The sequence below is a fragment of the Centruroides sculpturatus genome, unplaced genomic scaffold (assembly GCF_000671375.1).
Source record: "Centruroides sculpturatus isolate CEXI.00-Female unplaced genomic scaffold, Cexi_2.0 scaffold334, whole genome shotgun sequence".
Taxonomy (NCBI): Eukaryota; Metazoa; Arthropoda; class Arachnida; order Scorpiones; family Buthidae; genus Centruroides; species Centruroides sculpturatus.
In genome coordinates this window covers 231,373-255,717 of record NW_019384688.1, presented here as the reverse complement: position 1 = coordinate 255,717, position 24,345 = coordinate 231,373, and the positions used below count along the sequence as shown (strand labels likewise).

Below are 24,345 nucleotides of genomic sequence, written 5' to 3'. Positions count from 1 at the left end.
TCTATAGTATATTAAATTTATTTATGATGATTAATCATAACTGTTTAAAAAACTAAATTTTTTAAAATAAATATGTAAAAGATAAATAGCAAATTGATGAATTAAATACTGCTGAATTTTCTCTGAATTATTTTTAAACTAGATTTTCATTTGTTTAGCATTCAATTTGGATTATGTGATGTTATCATTTTTGATGCATGCAAGTTTAATTTGCATATATATATATATATATATACATACTGGGAAAGATTGAATCAATGCTACAGTATGCAAACCTGCAATACTGAGCAGTTAAACTCATGGTATATTTGGTTGTAGGTCAATCTTTGCCTCTACATATGTAATAGATACTTATATAATATGTATATGCATTAATTGTTGCTTAATATGAAAATATCAAGCAACAAAATATTTGAATATGAATATAATTTTGGTGAAACAGATTCACCAAAATCATATTTTATAGAACAGTGTTATAAAAGTTTTGATACTAAACTAGTTGCAACTGTCAATTATTATTTAAATATATATTTTAAACCTATCTGTTCATTATTTTCTAAAGCACACAAGCAATTGTAAAAACACTACACTTTTATATAATAATTGTGTACATTCTGATAAATAACTAGTCAAGATTAAGGATAAAACTAACTAATTTATATTCAGAATCTATAGTTCATTACAGAAACTAAGTTTGATTATATATTATTGTACTATACATCATATTGATTTCAAATTAATAAATCCAATGATTATATGTATATGATTCGTTTAACAATGATCTTGTGCATTTCATAATCAAATGAATAAATTCTATTCAGATTTCTCAATTGAAACTGAGAAATATGAATAGAATTTATTCAAGGTAACAGTTTAAGCTGTCTTTTCTTTTGACAAATCAAAATAATTTGGAATAGTTTAAAATGCATTATATGTCCTCAGTACAATTATCAACATTTCCACAAAGTTTTACTTTTAAACAGGTTTTATTCTCTTTTGAAAACTTTGTGACTGTTTTGGCAAATAAATATAAAACTGTACATTTAATTATTTGGTATATATGAAGGATATTTATTTAATAAAACAATTTTTTTTTGAATTACACAAAATAATCTCTTAATTCATAATCAGTTAATTTTATGAAGTCTAATTTTCTTTTTAATTTTCAACTCATCTTCAGTAGATTAAAATGTAAACATAATTTAAAGCATCCAGTAACATTTGTGTTTAAATAATAAAAACTATTTCAGTTTTTTAAAGGTAAATTTCCTAATAGAAACTGATTATAAATGCATGTTTACTTGTTATTAAAAATATTATTGAATTTTATCCATTAAAAATATTATAATTTTTTNTATGTTTTGAATAAAATATAAAATAATAATAATGGTAATTCCATTAATTAATTAATTAATAGTGAGAAATGTGTATTCAGAAGTTTGTTTATTTTTCACATTTGAAGAAATCTGGTATACAATAATCAATGTGACAATGTTATGATAAAAAAGTGCAGCCATACCAGATCTAATGCATTCCTAAAAAATTAAAATATCAGAAATTAGATTTCTGAAAGTTTTTCCATTGTTTATCCAATAATCTACTGTCAATAATATTTATACAATAATTCCACAGTCTATCCAATAATCTCAATGAATTGTTCCCAAATGACACAAACATTAAAAAACAAGAACTGTTAGAACAAGAAGTGATAACTAATCAGATTTATCAATCCAAATTCTTGGCATGATATTAAACATTACAAACTCCAATTACCTTACTAACAAAATATGAAGTCATTAATGAAGTCATTAATAAAATTTATAAACATATTCTTTAATGAAGTCATTAAAGAATATGTTTATAAACAGTAACCCAACAACTAAGCTTGCATAGTATCCTCTATTAGGCATTGTATGTAGGGAGTCCAATATTAAAGGTACAGGCCAAAATTACACTAACATTTATAAATGAAGAAAATATTTAATACATTCCATAAAAACTACATACTTTTGTTTATTTCTCGACATAATCACCATAAACGTTGAGACATTTAACCCAGCATGACACTAGTTTAAACATCCCTTTACGGTACTGTTGCTTGTCAAGTTGCTTGATGTAGTCCAGAACGGTGTCTTCCAATTCCTCCTGATTCACAAAGAGTTTCCCTGCCAAAAATTTCTTCAAAGGTTCAAATAAATGAAAATCTTATGGGGGCTAAATTTGGACTATATGGAGGATGTTGTAGGACCTCCCAAGTCTGCTGTGCAAACCACAGTTTGATTTGATTTAGCGTGTGGAGTATAGCCCAGATTTAGCCCCCTCAGATTTTCATTTATTTGGACCTTTAAAGAAATTTTTGATGGGGAAATACTTTGCATATCAGGAGGAATTGGAAGACACCATTCTGGCTACTTCAAGCAACTTGACAAGCAACAGTACCGTAAAGGGATGTTCAAACTAGTGTCATGCTGGGATAAATGTCTCAATGTTTATGGTGATTATGTTGAAAAATAAACAAAAGTACATAGTTTTTGTGGAATGTATTAAATATTTTCTTTAATTATAAATGTTAGTGTAATTTTGGCCTGTATCTTTTAATATTGGACTCCCCTCATATATGAACTGTATTTTCTTTAATTATGCAGTATACAGCAATAAAAATATTATAATGATATTGTATATATCACATTTAAATATTTTTGTATAAAAACAGAAAAACAAGTAAAATGGCAAAACTGTATTTGGGACAAGACTATGTCTCGGAGACAGAATCACTTTGATGCTCATTCTCATTCTCCTATCTTCTTCAATATCGCTGCTTTTGAGCGCGATCGTTCAAACTTTGCCGGCCATGACCACGAGAATGTTCATGATGCATCTTCGATGAAATTAACTTATCTAATTTCAAAATTTCTCTGTTGCCTGTTGGCCTGGGTTGAATTTTTGTTGATGCGTAATGAAAAGTTCCCATTTTTGAAAAAAATAATCGTGGCTATTGTATCGTCCAAAATTATTTTTTTTATTTTGCACAAACAATATACAGTTTAACCCGATTATAATGTCATTGAATGTAACGACAACCCTAATATAACGTCAAATTTTTATCGGTCCTATGATTTTACTATACTAGATACTGTTAAAAAGAACCCACTTGTAATGACATAAAACCGTTTTAACGTCATATTTGAAGCACTCCCAAATTTACAAAATTAGATTACAAATTTTATTTAACATAGAAGAAATTATGTGTTCAGTCCTAAGGTCAGAGTTCACTTCTTAGAATGACTGCGGGTGGTACTCTCCTTTACTTGACTTCAGTGGAGTGAGGTGGCTGTTTTGCCTGTTTGTAGAAGAGAGTCGCCATTTTGTATTTTATTTTGACTCGATTCTCGGTCCCCTGACTACCTACAAGTCTGTATTTTTTATGCGCAAATGATTTCGACACCTAATACTCTGTGCCAAATATCAACTCTCGATGTGTACTCCTTCATACCTCTATGCTGGTAAGAATGAGTGGCAGTACAATTTTATAAACAAGACATAGTCTTGTCAATAATGAAATCTATTATAATGATCTGTTACGAATAATCTTGCATTGAAAAATTTTGAGAAAAATCACTAAACTAAACAACAGTAGGACACAGATAACACTATTAAAACAAAAGAAAATAGACAATGGAAACAAAGTTACCTTCTATTTCCCATTCTTTTTTACTAGCAAAACTTTCAAGTTTTTCATAAATGCACTTCAAAGAAACTCATAATACATTTATTATTTGATTCAGATGTCTGATCATTTGTACTAGAAGACATTTATTGAAGCAGGAATTCAAATAGTGATATATGGCTATATATTGGCTATCTTTTGAACCAATATCATTGTTATATTCAAACAATAACATTTTAAGACCACATTTTATATCACTTTTGTCATATTTAAAATAAATTTGCATTTCTGATAAGCTATGAAATTTTGATCATAAGAAAAAACTTAGTTAAATAATTAAATTTAAATAAATTTTGGAATTTAATGTTTTTGCAGTTTTAAATAATTTAATTAAAAATATAGACAAATATGATCATTCTCCAACACATTGCATTTAATTGCATGCACATGAGCAAGAATGAAAAAGAAATAATAATAAAATTGTTTAGTTTCTTTTTTTACTGTAGTTTATTCCTAAAGATTACAGTAACTAATGAACAAATTTAACCAAATAAAACATGGTAAATTCCATATTACAAAACACTTTTTAACAAAACTGACTCTGAAAATTTACAAATTTTAGAACATGTTTACTTTCATTATTATGATCATATCATATATATTTAATTGATTAAATATGATCATATTCATGATCATATTTATCATATTTAAATATGATCATATTCATGATCATATTTAATCAATTAAATTATTCTGAAAAAATTTTAAAAATTGTTATACAGTGGTACCTCAGGATACGAAATTAATCCGTTCCGAAACTGAGATCGTATCATAAAAATGTCGTAAGGTGGATCATCTTTTCCCATACGATTACATGTAAAACCAAATAATTCGTTCCAACGCGAAAAACATACTCAAATTAAAGCCAAGTAATACATTAAAAAAAATAACTGTAGTAAGAAAAACAAATGAAAAATGCGAACTAATGTAACGTCGTATGATGAGTTTTTGTTCGTATCGTGGAGCAAAAATATGTTCGAATTTCATGTCGTATCCTGAAAATTTCGTATGCTGGGGCGTTCGTAACCCGAGGTACCACTGTACTTTAATTATTACTTCATCTGTAAGTATAATATATGACAGAATATTTTGTATTTAAATTTCAGATTTATAGAGCACACAAACTTTAACTATTCTTTTCTTAATACAAGCAAAATTTTAATTAAGAAAACTAAATTTTAAATTCTTAATAAAGCTTATTTATAAATTTTATATATCCTGTCCAAAAACCGCAATAACAAGTGGATAAATATGTAACACAATTTTTATGATCACAACTTGTAGTAAAAACACTACCATGATTTGTTTTTCCAGCATCATCATCTTCCAGTCGTATCTTTTTTGCTGTTTGGTTTTCTCCATCTTCACCATCACTTAATTCCATTTCAAACTCTTCTCGTTCATTAAGAACTTCTTCAAGTTGAGCATTTTTTATTTCCTATCATTTCATACAAATTTTATACTTTTTATATTTTGCAAACAAATCATTATTAATAAATTATTATTTATATATTATAATTAATTTTTTTCTGCAGAGTAAATCTTAAGAAATACTTCCTTCACTCACATAAATTTAATAATATATCTACAATGCATATCATCATTTATGGCCTGATATTTCATGTTCTCACCTGTTTTGGTCCTGTTCCAATAAAATCTGGTACTATATTTTTGCTGGATGTTTAACATATTTTATATAGTACTCACCTTTACAAATACGATCTTTACAAATATGAGAAGTTTCATATGATAAGACAAATCTGAATAATGATTATTATTTATAACTAATATTTTACATGAAAATATTTAGAAAAGAATATTTTTATATCATGTTTACTGTTAAAGTCCACAAACACTAAAACAAGTAACAGGAATCATGTTTGTTTTTGTGATAAAATGTTTTACAAAATCTGTTGCCTCATTGTCAGATCCTATAAGTTTCGGAATCAAACTAAAACATGGCAAGTGTTTCAAAGTTAACATCGATGAGAGAAACAATGTTGTAATGTTTTAGTTTGATTCAGAAATTTGTAAGATCTGACGACAAAGTAAACAGGTCTTGAAAAACATTTTACCACAAAAACAGACATGACTTCTCTACTTGTTTTAGTGTTTGTAGACTTTACTTTAATTTCTTAGAGAGTCAGTAAACATGAAAAATAATATACAAGTTATTAAAACTGAATTTCAAGAAAATAGTAATCACAGTTTTGTCTTATCATATAATATAATCCACTAATTAAATTTTACCATATTTTGTTATTATTATTTGTACAAATATATGTTTGCTTGGTCTTATTTCTTCTTATGCATGGACAATTGTCTTTGCTTAAAGCTACATTACTACAGAACTATAGCAAGTACAAAGCAGTCTTTTTTAAATTCATAACAGAGTATTAATAAAAATAAAATTTGAATTATTATTGATAACTGAAAATCACAAAGAAATGGGTAAATAATAAATATTTAAATACAACACAAATTGAGATTACTTTGAATTTCAAAAAAAATGCTTTATTAAAATATAAATTAAAATTGTAAATAAGATAATATTTATGGTTTACAACTTGCCTAACTTTAAAAAAAAAAAAAAAACCTAGTTTTTCTGTGTTAAATAAACATTTTAATACCAAAAAACTGAGTTTTTCTTCACTTTGAGTTATATACTATATCAATCATTTTTTGATCCTTAACTTTCATAAATGGACCATCATCATCATTATTATTATTATTATTATATTTTCTGTGTGATAGCTTCAAATCAATCTATAGTATATTAAATTTATTTATGATGATTAATCATAACTGTTTAAAAAACTAAATTTTTTAAAATAAATATGTAAAAGATAAATAGCAAATTGATGAATTAAATACTGCTGAATTTTCTCTGAATTATTTTTAAACTAGATTTTCATTTGTTTAGCATTCAATTTGGATTATGTGATGTTATCATTTTTGATGCATGCAAGTTTAATTTGCATATATATATATATATATATATATATACATACTGGGAAAGATTGAATCAATGCTACAGTATGCAAACCTGCAATACTGAGCAGTTAAACTCATGGTATATTTGGTTGTAGGTCAATCTTTGCCTCTACATATGTAATAGATACTTATATAATATGTATATGCATTAATTGTTGCTTAATATGAAAATATCAAGCAACAAAATATTTGAATATGAATATAATTTTGGTGAAACAGATTCACCAAAATCATATTTTATAGAACAGTGTTATAAAAGTTTTGATACTAAACTAGTTGCAACTGTCAATTATTATTTAAATATATATTTTAAACCTATCTGTTCATTATTTTCTAAAGCACACAAGCAATTGTAAAAACACTACACTTTTATATAATAATTGTGTACATTCTGATAAATAACTAGTCAATATTAAGGATAAAACTAACTAATTTATATTCAGAATCTATAGTTCATTACAGAAACTAAGTTTGATTATATATTATTGTACTATACATCATATTGATTTCAAATTAATAAATCCAATGATTATATGTATATGATTCGTTTAACAATGATCTTGTGCATTTCATAATCAAATGAATAAATTCTATTCAGATTTCTCAATTGAAACTGAGAAATATGAATAGAATTTATTCAAGGTAACAGTTTAAGCTGTCTTTTCTTTTGACAAATCAAAATAATTTGGAATAGTTTAAAATGCATTATATGTCCTCAGTACAATTATCAACATTTCCACAAAGTTTTACTTTTAAACAGGTTTTATTCTCTTTTGAAAACTTTGTGACTGTTTTGGCAAATAAATATAAAACTGTACATTTAATTATTTGGTATATATGAAGGATATTTATTTAATAAAACAATTTTCTTTTGAATTACACAAAATAATCTCTTAATTCATAATCAGTTAATTTTATGAAGTCTAATTTTCTTTTTAATTTTCAACTCATCTTCAGTAGATTAAAATGTAAACATAATTTAAAGCATCCAGTAACATTTGTGTTTAAATAATAAAAACTATTTCAGTTTTTTAAAGGTAAATTTCCTAATAGAAACTGATTATAAATGCATGTTTACTTGTTATTAAAAATATTATTGAATTTTATCCATTAAAAATATTATAATTTTTTATATTCACTTAGAAATAAATTAATAAAAAATAACCTATTAAAATAATTATAATTTATCAGATTAATCAATTTAACTTAAATGGCATTAACACATTACCAAAGATAGTGAAACTAAGATATAATGCAATCTGGAAATGGCAGAAAGTAAGTTTGTTTAGTTTATGCTTCATAATGACTATTTATTTAGTTTTATTACAAATATTCACAATAATAAGAAATTATTCAGTAAGTTAAGCCCAAATTGTAATTGGTAATGCATCTACAAAGTAAGCAAGGATTGCTAGTTCAAGCCCTACTCCAGATTGATCTTTTCTTACAGAATGTTCTAAATTAATTTAATTAATTTTAATTATTAAATTTAATACAAGATGATGGCTTAATCACCTTTAGTCCAAATTTATAAAGTAATTTAGACTAAAGGTAATTAAACAGAAAAATATTCTGATTAGTTAATAAGTGACAATTATCTAATTTGATTTTAACTTATTTTCAATTTTTTATTTTAATTTTATATTCAATTATATCTTAATAAGACTTATCCTAAATATAAGTTATAATTTTATTATTTGTTTATTCCAATTGAATATAATTTACAATTTTTTTAATAGAATTTTTGACTTAAAAATAAATTTGACTTGAAAAACTTAATAAGTTTTTCAAGTCAAATTTATTTATTTCGGCAGACATTCCCAAAAGTGTTTTTTTACCAATCTTGACATATTAAATTTAAATGTACTGCCTAGAATAGTATCTCATTTAATTTTACTTTTGATTTTTTATGATTTATAACATGAAATAAAAATTTAATTAATGATGAATGTAAATACTGTAGTTTTGCAAAGGACAAAGCTCAATGATATTTTTAATGAGAACAAATATACATACATGATACTAATTTTACACTTGAAATATCTGTACTTATTAGTTATATACTGTATTTTATAAATACTTATATGCAAACTGGATGACCCCATAAAATGCTAGAAGAAACTATAATGCTAGAAACAGTAAAGGATTCCACTTCTAATAAATTGAAGATAGAATGAAAGCTTTAAAAAACATTTTACATTATATAAAAAAATAGACTGATTTAAGTCACAAATGCAGATTGTAAATAATATCATGAGTTCAAAATAATTTGTGATTAAACTATTTACAATTTTCAGTGATTTTTTAATAAAAAAAATTGATTGATTGATGATTTAGTTGAATAGATTTTTGATTTGTATGATTTTATGTTAAAGATTTTCTTATTATAACTAAAAGCAGATATGAAAAAAGCAAATGCATCTTATGTACAACTAGCAGACCCCGCCACGCGTTGTTGTGACTAAAAATGCATCTATTATAAATGTATAACACTTTCCCCATGGGGGAGAATTTTTCGAAAAATCCCTTCTTAGTGTACATTCTCTTGACGTACCCTATTAAAATGCAAAAAACCGCATCTAAAATAGTATAATAGAAGCCAAGTTCTTTACGGTAAGCCTTAATCCTAACCATCTCCCCCCCCCAGTTGGAGGAATTTTGACACGTATATTATATAAAAACACATGCGTATTCGAATGCAGCGTTGTGTCAAAATTTCAAAGGAATCGGTAGGAACAAACGAACATTACATTTTATTTATATAGATAGATAGATGATCTGCTTTAGTTATTTTCACAGAAAAGCAAACTTAGGGCATCGTACTTGTAGTGCCATCTGTTGGACATAAAAGCCTTAACCTAGATGATATCTTTTAATTTATATGAATGTTTACCGGAATAATATACAGCCCTGAAGTTCCATTCTAAATATTGGTGAAAGAATTTTTGAAATCGGATGAATAGTTTCGGAGATTACCCGCTACATCCAAACATTACCTCTTTATAATATTAGTATAGATTAAAAGTTTTTAAATCTTATTTGAAAATTGATTTAATATTCTTCTAGATAAATGCAAGCAAAAAATGAATATAAATTTCTCAATATATAATATTTATTTCAAAACTTACATTTGGGATAACTTAGCAAGGATTTTATTTAATAAAATGAAAATTGTCAAGCAAATTTATAAGCATGCTCAACAAAATTTTTAATAGAAAATAAAAAGCCTGCTATGTTAAATTTTTACTCAAGTTCTGAAAAATTTATATCAAAATCTATATTCATTTGTTTATTTTTCATAATGTTCACTTTTTTTTTTTTTTTTTTTTATAAAAGACTGCTCTGCCAGATGGAAGTTCCTTACCTCTGTTTGCTTTTGCCAAGAATCGATGTTTTTCCTTTGGGCCTTCGTAAAGTGATCCCAGACTTTCTGATGGTTGGCTGCCACAAATACCTTCTCAATCTGATTGACTTGAGAGGAGGTGAGAGAAAGTGTGGTTAACATTGTGCCACAGAGGCACTAACAGACCAGGAAGTATAGTAATAAAATAAAATTTCATTCATACTCACAATTTTCCATTTCCTCTACACACACATAGGTTAAATGAACTATGACAATATTAATATACCATACTACTATGTTCAATTTTCCAATATATTATAATAAATCTATTAATTTTATTATTTCTGATTATTAATTTAAAATAATGTTTTTTTTAAAAAAACATTTCTATACTTTTTCAATAAATCTTTAATTGAAAGTTAGAATTTTTTAAAGTAATTTTCTTCTTTACCTTTTTCTGATACAGAGCTTCCAAGGATATGTGATGCTAACTTTAAACATGCCCAAATTTAGATTATTATTACTACAAATAATAATCACTACTTGAAAATTTTGAATTTAACAAATAATATTTTGGTTTCAAAATTATAGATTGCATCATATAAATTATATTAATAGAATACTAAAGGTCAACAGAATATAAATTTATTTTCAAGATCATCATCATCATCATCAGGAGGGTATAAATTATATTTTTAAATAGCTCTAAATTGCAATCATTATATATTATCTAAACAGGGATAACTAAATATTAAATAGTGATTAGTAGAAATGCTTTCAGATGTTGATTTTCAAAAACAATGCTTATTGTAAAACGTGATGTCTTGTTGATAAAGGCTGTCTTTAAAAATGAAGTATTCTATATACTCATGATTGAATTAGAAGAAATAGTTTAAAAGAAATTTGAAGAAATAGGAATCCTGCATGTAAACTTTTTAAACTAAGAGATTTAACAAATATTCCTTTTGTTAAACTTAAAATTTTTATAGTGATGATTTACATGAAGATTTAAGTTCCTTAAGTGTGAAAAGTGACTATTTATCATTTGTGTTTCTTGCTAGTATAACACACAGTTAACTCTCAATAAATCAAACTTCATTAAGTCAAATTCTCGCTAAATTGAATTATATTTTTTCTCAGATTTAAATCCCATAAATTCAATATATTTTGTATCTCTAAGTCAAAATGGTTTTAAGAATCAATTTCTGTCTGTATCCTTGTCTATTTGGATCTTGTTTATTAATAGGACTTATTACACTAGTGTAGTTTCCAATTAGCAAATAGAGGAGATCTTAGTCAAAAAGTCAAAACAAAATATCTTTATTTTCACCTGGTAAAATAATAAAGATATTTTGTTTTGACTTTTTGACTAAGATCTCCTCTATTTGCTAATTGGAAACTACACCAGTGTAATAAGCAGGGCCGGATCATCGCATAGACAAATGAGACAAATGTCTAGGGCCCGGTTTTTAAAAGGGCCCGGTTAAATTGTTTATTTTGAAAGATATTGATGAAATTTTTAAAATTCTTAATACAAACATAACGGACGGCGACAACGAGGACGTATCAATTAACACTGCATTGCTAAAAAAGTGGTACAGTGGCAATATTGATACAGAAGAATTGAACTAGGAATTGTTGCAATTTAAATTAATTTGCAAAAGCCAAAAATTAACGTTGCCATCTGATATGCTGCAATTTATAAAGAGCACAAAACTAGTATCAACATTTCCAAATATAGAAATAATATTGCGAATATATTTAACTTTGCCTATATCAAATGCATCTGATGAAAGGTCATTCTCAGTAGTAAAACGTGTAAAAAATTATTTACTAAACTCACTGAGTGAATCAAAANACTTTTTATATTTTGCAAACAAATCATTATTAATAAATTATTATTTATATATTATAATTAATTTTTTTCTGCAGAGTAAATCTTAAGAAATACTTCCTTCACTCACATAAATTTAATAATATATCTACAATGCATATCATCATTTATGGCCTGATATTTCATGTTCTCACCTGTTTTGGTCCTGTTCCAATAAAATCTGGTACTATATTTTTGCTGGATGTTTAACATATTTTATATAGTACTCACCTTTACAAATACGATCTTTACAAATATGAGAAGTTTCATATGATAAGACAAATCTGAATAATGATTATTATTTATAACTAATATTTTACATGAAAATATTTAGAAAAGAATATTTTTATATCATGTTTACTGTTAAAGTCCACAAACACTAAAACAAGTAACAGGAATCATGTTTGTTTTTGTGATAAAATGTTTTACAAAATCTGTTGCCTCATTGTCAGATCCTATAAGTTTCGGAATCAAACTAAAACATGGCAAGTGTTTCAAAGTTAACATCGATGAGAGAAACAATGTTGTAATGTTTTAGTTTGATTCAGAAATTTGTAAGATCTGACGACAAAGTAAACAGGTCTTGAAAAACATTTTACCACAAAAACAGACATGACTTCTCTACTTGTTTTAGTGTTTGTAGACTTTACTTTAATTTCTTAGAGAGTCAGTAAACATGAAAAATAATATACAAGTTATTAAAACTGAATTTCAAGAAAATAGTAATCACAGTTTTGTCTTATCATATAATATAATCCACTAATTAAATTTTACCATATTTTGTTATTATTATTTGTACAAATATATGTTTGCTTGGTCTTATTTCTTCTTATGCATGGACAATTGTCTTTGCTTAAAGCTACATTACTACAGAACTATAGCAAGTACAAAGCAGTCTTTTTTAAATTCATAACAGAGTATTAATAAAAATAAAATTTGAATTATTATTGATAACTGAAAATCACAAAGAAATGGGTAAATAATAAATATTTAAATACAACACAAATTGAGATTACTTTGAATTTCAAAAAAAATGCTTTATTAAAATATAAATTAAAATTGTAAATAAGATAATATTTATGGTTTACAACTTGCCTAACTTTAAAAAAAAAAAAAACCTAGTTTTTCTGTGTTAAATAAACATTTTAATACCAAAAAACTGAGTTTTTCTTCACTTTGAGTTATATACTATATCAATCATTTTTTGATCCTTAACTTTCATAAATGGACCTTCATCATCATTATTATTATTATTATTATATTTTCTGTGTGATAGCTTCAAATCAATCTATAGTATATTAAATTTATTTATGATGATTAATCATAACTGTTTAAAAAACTAAATTTTTTAAAATAAATATGTAAAAGATAAATAGCAAATTGATGAATTAAATACTGCTGAATTTTCTCTGAATTATTTTTAAACTAGATTTTCATTTGTTTAGCATTCAATTTGGATTATGTGATGTTATCATTTTTGATGCATGCAAGTTTAATTTGCATATATATATATATATATATACATACTGGGAAAGATTGAATCAATGCTACAGTATGCAAACCTGCAATACTGAGCAGTTAAACTCATGGTATATTTGGTTGTAGGTCAATCTTTGCCTCTACATATGTAATAGATACTTATATAATATGTATATGCATTAATTGTTGCTTAATATGAAAATATCAAGCAACAAAATATTTGAATATGAATATAATTTTGGTGAAACAGATTCACCAAAATCATATTTTATAGAACAGTGTTATAAAAGTTTTGATACTAAACTAGTTGCAACTGTCAATTATTATTTAAATATATATTTTAAACCTATCTGTTCATTATTTTCTAAAGCACACAAGCAATTGTAAAAACACTACACTTTTATATAATAATTGTGTACATTCTGATAAATAACTAGTCAATATTAAGGATAAAACTAACTAATTTATATTCAGAATCTATAGTTCATTACAGAAACTAAGTTTGATTATATATTATTGTACTATACATCATATTGATTTCAAATTAATAAATCCAATGATTATATGTATATGATTTGTTTAACAATGATCTTGTGCATTTCATAATCAAATGAATAAATTCTATTCAGATTTCTCAATTGAAACTGAGAAATATGAATAGAATTTATTCAAGGTAACAGTTTAAGCTGTCTTTTCTTTTGACAAATCAAAATAATTTGGAATAGTTTAAAATGCATTATATGTCCTCAGTACAATTATCAACATTTCCACAAAGTTTTACTTTTAAACAGGTTTTATTCTCTTTTGAAAACTTTGTGACTGTTTTGGCAAATAAATATAAAACTGTACATTTAATTATTTGGTATATATGAAGGATATTTATTTAATAAAACAATTTTTTTTTGAATTACACAAAATAATCTCTTAATTCATAATCAGTTAATTTTATGAAGTCTAGTTTTCTTTTTAATTTTCAACTCATCTTCAGTAGATTAAAATGTAAACATAATTTAAAGCATCCAGTAACATTTGTGTTTAAATAATAAAAAGTATTTCAGTTTTTTAAAGGTAAATTTCCTAATAGAAACTGATTATAAATGCATGTTTACTTGTTATTAAAAATATTATTGAATTTTATCCATTAAAAATATTATAATTTTTTTATATTCACTTAGAAATAAATTAATAAAAAATAACCTATTAAAATAATTATAATTTATCAGATTAATCAATTTAACTTAAATGGCATTAACACATTACCAAAGATAGTGAAACTAAGATATAATGCAATCTGGAAATGGCAGAAAGTAAGTTTGTTTAGTTTATGCTTCATAATGACTATTTATTTAGTTTTATTACAAATATTCACAATAATAAGAAATTATTCAGTAAGTTAAGCCCAAATTGTAATTGGTAATGCATCTACAAAGTAAGCAAGGATTGCTAGTTCAAGCCCTACTCCAGATTGATCTTTTCTTACAGAATGTTCTAAATTAATTTAATTAATTTTAATTATTAAATTTAATACAAGATGATGGCTTAATCACCTTTAGTCCAAATTTATAAAGTAATTTAGACTAAAGGTAATTAAACAGAAAAATATTCTGATTAGTTAATAAGTGACAATTATCTAATTTGATTTTAACTTATTTTCAATTTTTTATTTTAATTTTATATTCAATTATATCTTAATAAGACTTATCCTAAATATAAGTTATAATTTTATTATTTGTTTATTCCAATTGAATATAATTTACAATTTTTTTAATAGAATTTTTGACTTAAAAATAAATTTGACTTGAAAAACTTATTAAGTTTTTCAAGTCAAATTTATTTATTTCGGCAGACATTCCCAAAAGTGTTTTTTTACCAATCTTGACATATTAAATTTAAATGTACTGCCTAGAATAGTATCTCATTTAATTTTACTTTTGATTTTTTATGATTTATAACATGAAATAAAAATTTAATTAATGATGAATGTAAATACTGTAGTTTTGCAAAGGACAAAGCTCAATGATATTTTTAATGAGAACAAATATACATACATGATACTAATTTTACACTTGAAATATCTGTACTTATTAGTTATATACTGTATTTTATAAATACTTATATGCAAACTGGATGACCCCATAAAATGCTAGAAGAAACTATAATGCTAGAAACAGTAAAGGATTCCACTTCTAATAAATTGAAGATAGAATGAAAGCTTTAAAAAACATTTTACATTATATAAAAAAATAGACTGATTTAAGTCACAAATGCAGATTGTAAATAATATCATGAGTTCAAAATAATTTGTGATTAAACTATTTACAATTTTCAGTGATTTTTTAATAAAAAAAATTGATTGATTGATGATTTAGTTGAATAGATTTTTGATTTGTATGATTTTATGTTAAAGATTTTCTTATTATAACTAAAAGCAGATATGAAAAAAGCAAATGCATCTTATGTACAACTAGCAGACCCCGCCACGCGTTGTTGTGACTAAAAATGCATCTATTATAAATGTATAACACTTTCCCCATGGGGGAGAATTTTTCGAAAAATCCCTTCTTAGTGTACATTCTCTTGACGTACCCTATTAAAATGCAAAAAACCGCATCTAAAATAGTATAATAGAAGCCAAGTTCTTTACGGTAAGCCTTAATCCTAACCATCTCCCCCCCCCAGTTGGAGGAATTTTGACACGTATATTATATAAAAACACATGCGTATTCGAATGCAGCGTTGTGTCAAAATTTCAAAGGAATCGGTAGGAACAAACGAACATTACATTTTATTTATATAGATAGATAGATGATCTGCTTTAGTTATTTTCACAGAAAAGCAAACTTAGGGCATCGTACTTGTAGTGCCATCTGTTGGACATAAAAGCCTTAACCTAGATGATATCTTTTAATTTATATGAATGTTTACCGGAATAATATACAGCCCTGAAGTTCCATTCTAAATATTGGTGAAAGAATTTTTGAAATCGGATGAATAGTTTCGGAGATTACCCGCTACATCCAAACTTACTTACAAACATTACCTCTTTATAATATTAGTATAGATNGGAAAACTTATTTCTCACTAACCCTGTACTATAGTGGTGAGTTTTGTTACTTTTTTTTATGGAAATGTATTCCTTATGTCCTGAAATGTCATCATAAGAAATTTAGTTGTATTTAAACTACGAAATATTTCTCTAGACAGTATCGGTTTATAAAATATTCTTTCTGTCTTATATCACAGTACTTCCAAGATAGTACTACATACCGAAACCAGATATAATATTCCCATCCATTTTTAAATTAAAACCATTGTACACATTTTTACTACTTTATTGCATGTTTTACTGTCTGTTTCGATATTAAAAATGTTATTATTGTAGATCTGAATAGAACTACCCTCTACCCACATTGCTCTTTTAATGGGCCTAAAAAATATATTTTTCCTAGAGCCTTGCAAAAAGGTATGATTTAGCAATGACATTATAATTTGGCAGCCTTAATTAAAAGATAGTATCAGACTGCATGTGAGAAACATTACAAAGAATCAATTACAGCTTGCCATTGAACACACTGTTCATCACCTTCATAATAGGGACCACATTAACCAGTCATACTATACATACCTGGTCATACTATACAGAGACCTTGCTAAGGTCTCTGTATAGTATGACCAGGGCTGGATCATCGCATAGACAAATGAGACAAATGTCTAGGGCCTGGTCAAACTGTCTATTTTGAAAAGATTTGTAAATAAGATAGTTTACTTTTCTATTGGACAACTGTATATAATAGCCAAATAAACAAAAATATATTGCTTTTTATATGGTTATTGTAAATTCTAAAATTGCAAGAAAATGTGTTCTTATGTTTCTTCTTATTGAAAGTAATTCATTCTCAGTATTAAAACACGTAAAAAATTATTTACGAAACTCACTGAGTGAATCAAAATTAAATTCTTTAGCTGTTTTATACATCGAACAAAATGCTTTGGATAATATTAATTATAATGATATAATTGATAATTTTGCTGAATTAAAGACTAGAAAACACAATTTTTAAATAAAGTTTATTCATATTTATATACCATATATCTGCACAGACAAGACGATAGTTGAATCATAAAAAAAAAGACCCCCAAAATCCGGGGTCGTCTTATAGGACAGATAAAAAAAAATTAGATTGAAATTTATATAAATTAAAATCATTATAAAAAACGGAAAAACCATAATTATTTACTAGTAGAGAGTAGGATATGACCACAAAACAGAATAGCCCATACGACGTTTTTGTGAATAGTCAAGGTCATTACCTGAATGCCCGAATCAGTGTGAATGTTTGCAACAATAGCAAGGCAGTGCTGCCAGATGCAAGAAAATATTTAATTTTCAAACAATTTTTTCAAAAAATTACGAATAGGACATAATTCTGTATACACTATACAGTGTTATTATCCAGATGATGACGATCGCTGATCTAAACTAAATTCATAGGCCATTGAAATTTTGGGGGTTGTCTTATAGGATAGATATATGCTAAACTTTGACGAAAATTTATACCTTGTCTTATCTGAGCAGATACATGGTACTTACTTTTTTAAAACTATCTTGGCTTTTATTTAAATTATCTTTTTCATTATTCAATTTACCTTTCATGGGTAAAATATTATATTATTTAAATATTAACCAAAAAGATTAAATTAAACAATTAATATTTTAAGGTAATATTGTTATTGTATAACAACTTTTGTTAAACATTTAATAAAATAAATTTCAATGTTTTAAAAGTTATAAACAAACTGTTCAAACTTTTCTAGAAAAACTAAAAATTTATTGTTGTATATTAAATATTTTTTATTAATAGAAATTTAAGATTTGTTTTAGTTTCTCACATTATTTAGTTTTCTTTTATTTATTGTTTTATATTTTTTGTGTGAGAAGGAAGGGGCCCGGTAAGAAAAAAATGTCTAGGGCCCGAAAGCAGGTTAATCTGGCCCTGGTAATAAGTCCTATTAATAAACAAGATCCAAATAGACAAGAATACAGACAGAAATTGATAAGAGTAAGGATATACAGGTAAATAAAATTAATGGTTTTAAGAATGTTTCAGTAACTTAAACCTAGAATTCTGGTGAATTTATTTCATATTTGCTATTATGTGCTTTTATTTGTTGCAGTTTAAAGGGGTCACTTTAAATCCACATCAATTCTATCTTAATGATTGTATTAAACGTTTCATTAAATAAAAACTTGTGTATCAAGAAATATTTCCATTAAACCAATCTATGCAATCAGACTGCTTAAAAGCTAGATTAAACTTTTATTAATTTTTCAGATGTATTTCAGACATTCACGTAATTTGAAATCCCTCATCCTTTATTAGGCACAAGGGGCATAACCCACATTTATCAAAATCTTTAGTAGAAGCAAAAAATCATTTGGAAAATAAGATTTTGTAATAAAGTAATTTAAATTTGTAAAATAACTTAACTTAATGAAAGGGTGATGGTAATAGTTTTGTACCAGTCGATATTTTTTATGGGTACTTCCAAATAGTACTTCCAACTTTACATCCTTTTGTCTTTACTTTACATTCAAATATATCAAAAAGTGTTCTGGCAAAAGGGCATTATAAAATATGCCCTTTTGCTTTTATACTACTAGGCACATGAGAATAAAAAAGGGCATAATCAACTAATTTTTTCTTTTACTTTCTCAAAAGGAAAAGAAAAAGAAAAATGAATCAATTTTCAATGTACAATTTTCAACTTTCCATTTTATCATTCTCACCTGTTTCATTTAACACATTAGGGACATAAGCACTGCTTGTAAGTTTACAAAACTATTCCTAGTAGTTGAGCCATAAGATTCCATGATTACAACATTTATCAAATCTACAGAATCTTGAGTAACAGGGCTAAAATTTACAGAATCTTGAGTAACATAAAGGAGGAATGGCTGCCAGTATGTCTTTTATTGCTGGCTTCCACATGCTGGCCTTAATGGTAAAAACTTTTACATTCTCTTGAAAGTTGTACTTTGTGTTGATTTCTTGGCTTCCCTTTTCAAAACAAGCCATCTGAACTTCCTGCCATTTAATTATTTCCCCACATTGGTCAGTCAACTATTTGGAAGTACAGCTTGTTGAATATCTTTCAAGTTTAGAAAATCTGTGTGCTCAAGTGTCACAACACTGTATAAACATGAATTCATCCTTGGATTTTTGAAAATTATAGGACATCCCCACACCTCTACTTGCCTTGTAAAACTTTCAATTGTATTGTGCATCATATCAAAAGTCATATGCATATATCCTTTTACAAGACAAGACTGGAGAACATTGATGATCATTTCTACAGTTATTCTATTTAGGTTTTATCTAAAGCAGATGTTACAATGAAAGCAAGATGTTTAGCTATATTGAAAAAGGGAACACAGCAGAACATTTGTCCCAACCAATGTTGCCAACACTGATGATTTTTTAATGATGATATTCAGGTATTATTTTCAAGAAATCTGGTGAATTTTAAAATACTGAAATCTAATTATTATTTTGTGTTTTTTTACATATGTTTTTTATAAATTACATTTTATTTTCATTATCTTTCATTACTTTGTATTAATGTTATATAACAATAAAACCACAATTGGAAATAAGATTTATTTTACCTTATCATCTACATATATATATATATGTATATTAAAAGAGTTAGGGTTAAAATAAATATAGATTATTACAAAAAAAAGGAAAGAAACTAGTGAATTTAAGTGTAAATCTGATAAATTTTTCGATATCTATTTACAGTTTGTTGGCAACCTGATCCCAACTTTAAAATAGAATGTCCTTTTACCAGTATGCAAGTGTTCAGTTTTGTGGCTCATATCCTAACAAGTCAATACATAATATCACTACTATTAATGTCTGGGTTATACTGTTCTGCAGGATAATGTACTGTACCACTGTACATTGTCTTGCAAAATAGCCCTTAAGTGAAAGCAATATAGAGTTCAAATGTGAGGAATTTATGGGTTATGCCCTTCTGTCAAAACATTGTCAATATCTGCAAAATGTTATTTTAATTTTTATCATCTGCTAGTTCATAATTTGTCTTAAATTATTTAATGTCCTATTTCATACTTTTTCCTGAGATTCAAATGGAGAATATCATTAACATAATATCCATATTCCACTTTTTGATTATATTATACAATTAAAAATATAAAAGTATTTAATTATTTAATAAGAAAAGCAATAATTATAGTATATAAATCAAGAACCAAATTTGAGCTTTATATTCTATTAAAAATCTTGTATTTTACAATAATTAACATATTATTATGGCATTTAATAGTTTAATTAAATTATGAAATTTTTACTAATTTCAGCAAATTGTTTTTATTCAAATAATAAGTTATATATACTACATATATATATCAAAATTTTGTATTTTATGATGATTATTTTATAGTGTGTAGATTATTCATTCTGAACTATATATATATACACATAGATATATTTAAAAATACATAAACTTGCTTAATTTATAAATGAATTTTGAAAGTATAATTTATAAATTTCAAAAATAACAAGCAAAAAATTAATGTATTGAATAGTATATTTATTATTTCTGTTAGAGAATGTATAGGAATTGATGAAAGTAAATAATGAACATGACATGGACCAATTAAGAATTTGAATGTATATATAGATAATGTAAACTAAAAATGGAACTTTGTATTTTTCTGCTTAGTTTTCATAAGATTTTTATCATAAAGAATATGAATGCCATATTGCCAGATGTTTGATTTGTTGTCATTTCAATTTTTCTCGATTATTATAATATACATATCCATTATTACAAGATTAAAACTTCATTTATACAATCAACATTATAATTTATATAAAAAATTTGAATAAAATAAAATAAAATTTTAATTTGTAACAACACCAACAACAACAACATATAGATTCTGTTCATCAATTGTCTCTATAACTAATTTATTTCTATTCAAAATTTAATATAAATTTAAAATGTCATTTTCAATTTTTTCTTTTACATAAACTCTCTTCTGATAAAAAAATTTTGTTTCAAACTATAATTACTGAAAATAAATTTATTTCTCTTGAGCTTTTTTCATTATGCTGGTTAAAATTTTTCAATTATAATTTGCAACACACATATTTTTTATTAAATTTTCATTATGTTATTGTTTCAAGATATTTCTTCATTTGAATTATTTAATAAATTAAAACAAAAAACAACTTAATAGTAAATAGTGATAAATAATTTTCTATTCACATAAAAATTTTATTTAAAATTTAATAATATAAATCTTCACTTTCATAATTTTGATCAAGTAATTCACATTTATACAAATAAAATTTTTCTTAAAAGAACATCATTCAAAACAACTCTTATTCAATTTTAATTTTTAAACAAAAATATAAAATAAACTGCATTCCCATCCACTCTAAATCTATCAGTATAATACTAAATTTAAAAATTAATAATCACTGCACTTAATATAATTATAACACATGAAATAATGTATTGCTTTTCTATTATATACAGATACAATCACTTTATGTAAATTCATTAAAACTTAAATATTTTAAAAAATAATTCAAAAGTTAAAAAATAAAAAAAAATTATATGTAAAAAATTGAATGTATATTATTGTGACATTGTTAAAATGCTGGGCTGCAATTTTTAATCATCTTTTAATTTAAAAAAAAAATTACATGTCTTCCAGTCCAGACCAGAAGTTCTTATACAGTTAATCAGGGCCTTTGGCCCCTAAACTTTCCATATCTGGTCTCAATTTTCATCTAACTAACTCCATTCCTGAGATTAATGAAGGATGGACAGATGACAGTGAGAATGTATAGGTTTGCAATCAGAAAATTGCAACCCAATGATAAGGTTTGTCAAACAGTGTGTCCACACTATATGAATTTAACTGGTATTAACTATCTTCAAATTTCTACAAATTCATTACAATGGTTGTCAGATTATAAAGCAAACAATGTTCTTGCAAAGAATTTTGTTTACAAATTTATTTACAGAACTGTCTTCAAAAACATTGGGAAAAAAAAAGTAAACAAAGTGGAAAAGAATAAAAATGTGAAAGTCTCATTTTCCCATAATAATTTTAGTTCTGTATCATGATTTTTATGAACTGTTTAAATTTCTTATCTTTCTTTTCAGTTGATAAAAACATTATTAAATTATTTAACACAGATATCAAACAGATGCAAAGAAATATTGATAAAAATCATGAAAAGAACTTTTAAATTATCTAGGTAATTCTGGAACTACATTTCTCTAAAAATAGACTAAAATTTGAGAATTCTATCAATTTATCTATTGTTATTTACTGAAATATTTTTACAGTGCAATTTTATAGCAATTATAACATTAATCTTTTTTTATACCTCTCATTAAATATATAATTAGACTAATGAACAACAACACTAATAATAAATGATAATTCCTTTAGTTATTCTTCCAACTGAACGAATAGGCCAAAGTTTTCTTTATATTTCACTATTTCAAGCCATCAAACTTTAAGGGAAATAAATAAGAATTCTCATAGGGATATTTAAAAGCAGAACCAGTCCTACCGAAATTGAAAAATTTCTTAGGAGAAAATTAAGATATGTATCTCATGGATATCACATATTGTTACCATTACAAACAGTAAAAAATATATATATAAGTTCTGGAATTTGTCTCACAGTCATCTGTCTATATGTATGTAAAAGAGGAAATGTTTTCAAATGAAAAACAAATTATCAATTATATTCAAATGGATATCTGGAAGAAATTATAAAAATATAGATGATTAGCTCATCAATTGTTATTAGTGATATCATATTGGAAATTAAATTAAAGGTTATTTTGGATTTTAAGTTTAAATATTTTTATAGTGTTAATGAAAAAATATCTATTATTCAAAAACAAATATTGAATTTGAACTGATTAGATTAGTTTCTAAAATTCAGGAAAATGAAATTATGAGCATGTTGTCACAATATCATCAATTTTAAAATCATTTTTACCAGTAATAAAATGTTTATTAATAATTCCTAAAAATTTTTAAAGCACAATCTAATTATAGAAAAGCAACACCAATTTAAATTAATTCACATGATTCAAATTATATTTTTAATTTAAAATTTACATATTTATAATTCTACTTAAAAGTGAATAATTTGGAAAATGATTAAATGCTTTAAATACAAAAAAAATATACATTATTATATTAATTTTTTCAATAAGAAAGCACTATATTTAAGAATTAAAAAAAAAATGCTATTTATAGCAAAAAACATTTTAGCAGCTGTCTTATGATATAAAAGATCAGTAAATATTTGATTTTTTATATTTTTCTATTGTCTATGAATGATAAAGATTAGTATTTATAGAGGCAATATTTCTTAGCATCTTTTAAATTATAATTTTGTCAAAATTTGAGTTTTTTTACAACGAATCTGTTCAATTATTTTAATTATTTGGCTTTTTTACATAAATCTGAATATAAAGAACATAATTATTTATTTATTTCATCTACAGATATTATATACACATTTATTAAAAGCATTTAATATATTGTATATCTTGGTTTCATTGCAAGAGAGAAGACAGTATTTTATAAACTTAGGAAAAATTTCTAAGTATACATTTAAATAATTTTAGGACTATAGCAGAGAATGAAATAGAAGAAAAATTATACACTGCATTAACTGTACTTAATAAACAGAATTAATACTACCATATTGTAGATACAGTATTATTTAATTCTATCATTTGCAAGTGCAATAAAATCTTAGGAATAATGAAAAATTTTTTGGTCAAATTAATGTAATATAATTAATTTTTTTTATACTACATTAAACAATACACAGTACTTTTACAGTATAAGTTTTA

The 24,345-nt window shown here is 25.1% G+C and overlaps 1 protein-coding gene across 1 annotated transcript in view; it reads right to left on the bottom strand.

The window, feature by feature from the left end:
- LOC111627103 (ecto-NOX disulfide-thiol exchanger 2-like) overlaps positions 1-24,345 on the bottom strand; it is a 53,362-nt gene that overhangs the window by 5,680 nt on the left and 23,337 nt on the right. Inside the window, exons 9-10 of the mRNA XM_023370658.1 lie at positions 10,086-10,192; positions 5,024-5,165 (exon numbers count right to left, since the gene is read on the bottom strand). Of these exons, the coding sequence (XP_023226426.1) occupies positions 5,024-5,165; positions 10,086-10,192 (249 nt within the window). The remainder of the gene's footprint in view (positions 1-5,023; positions 5,166-10,085; positions 10,193-24,345) is intronic.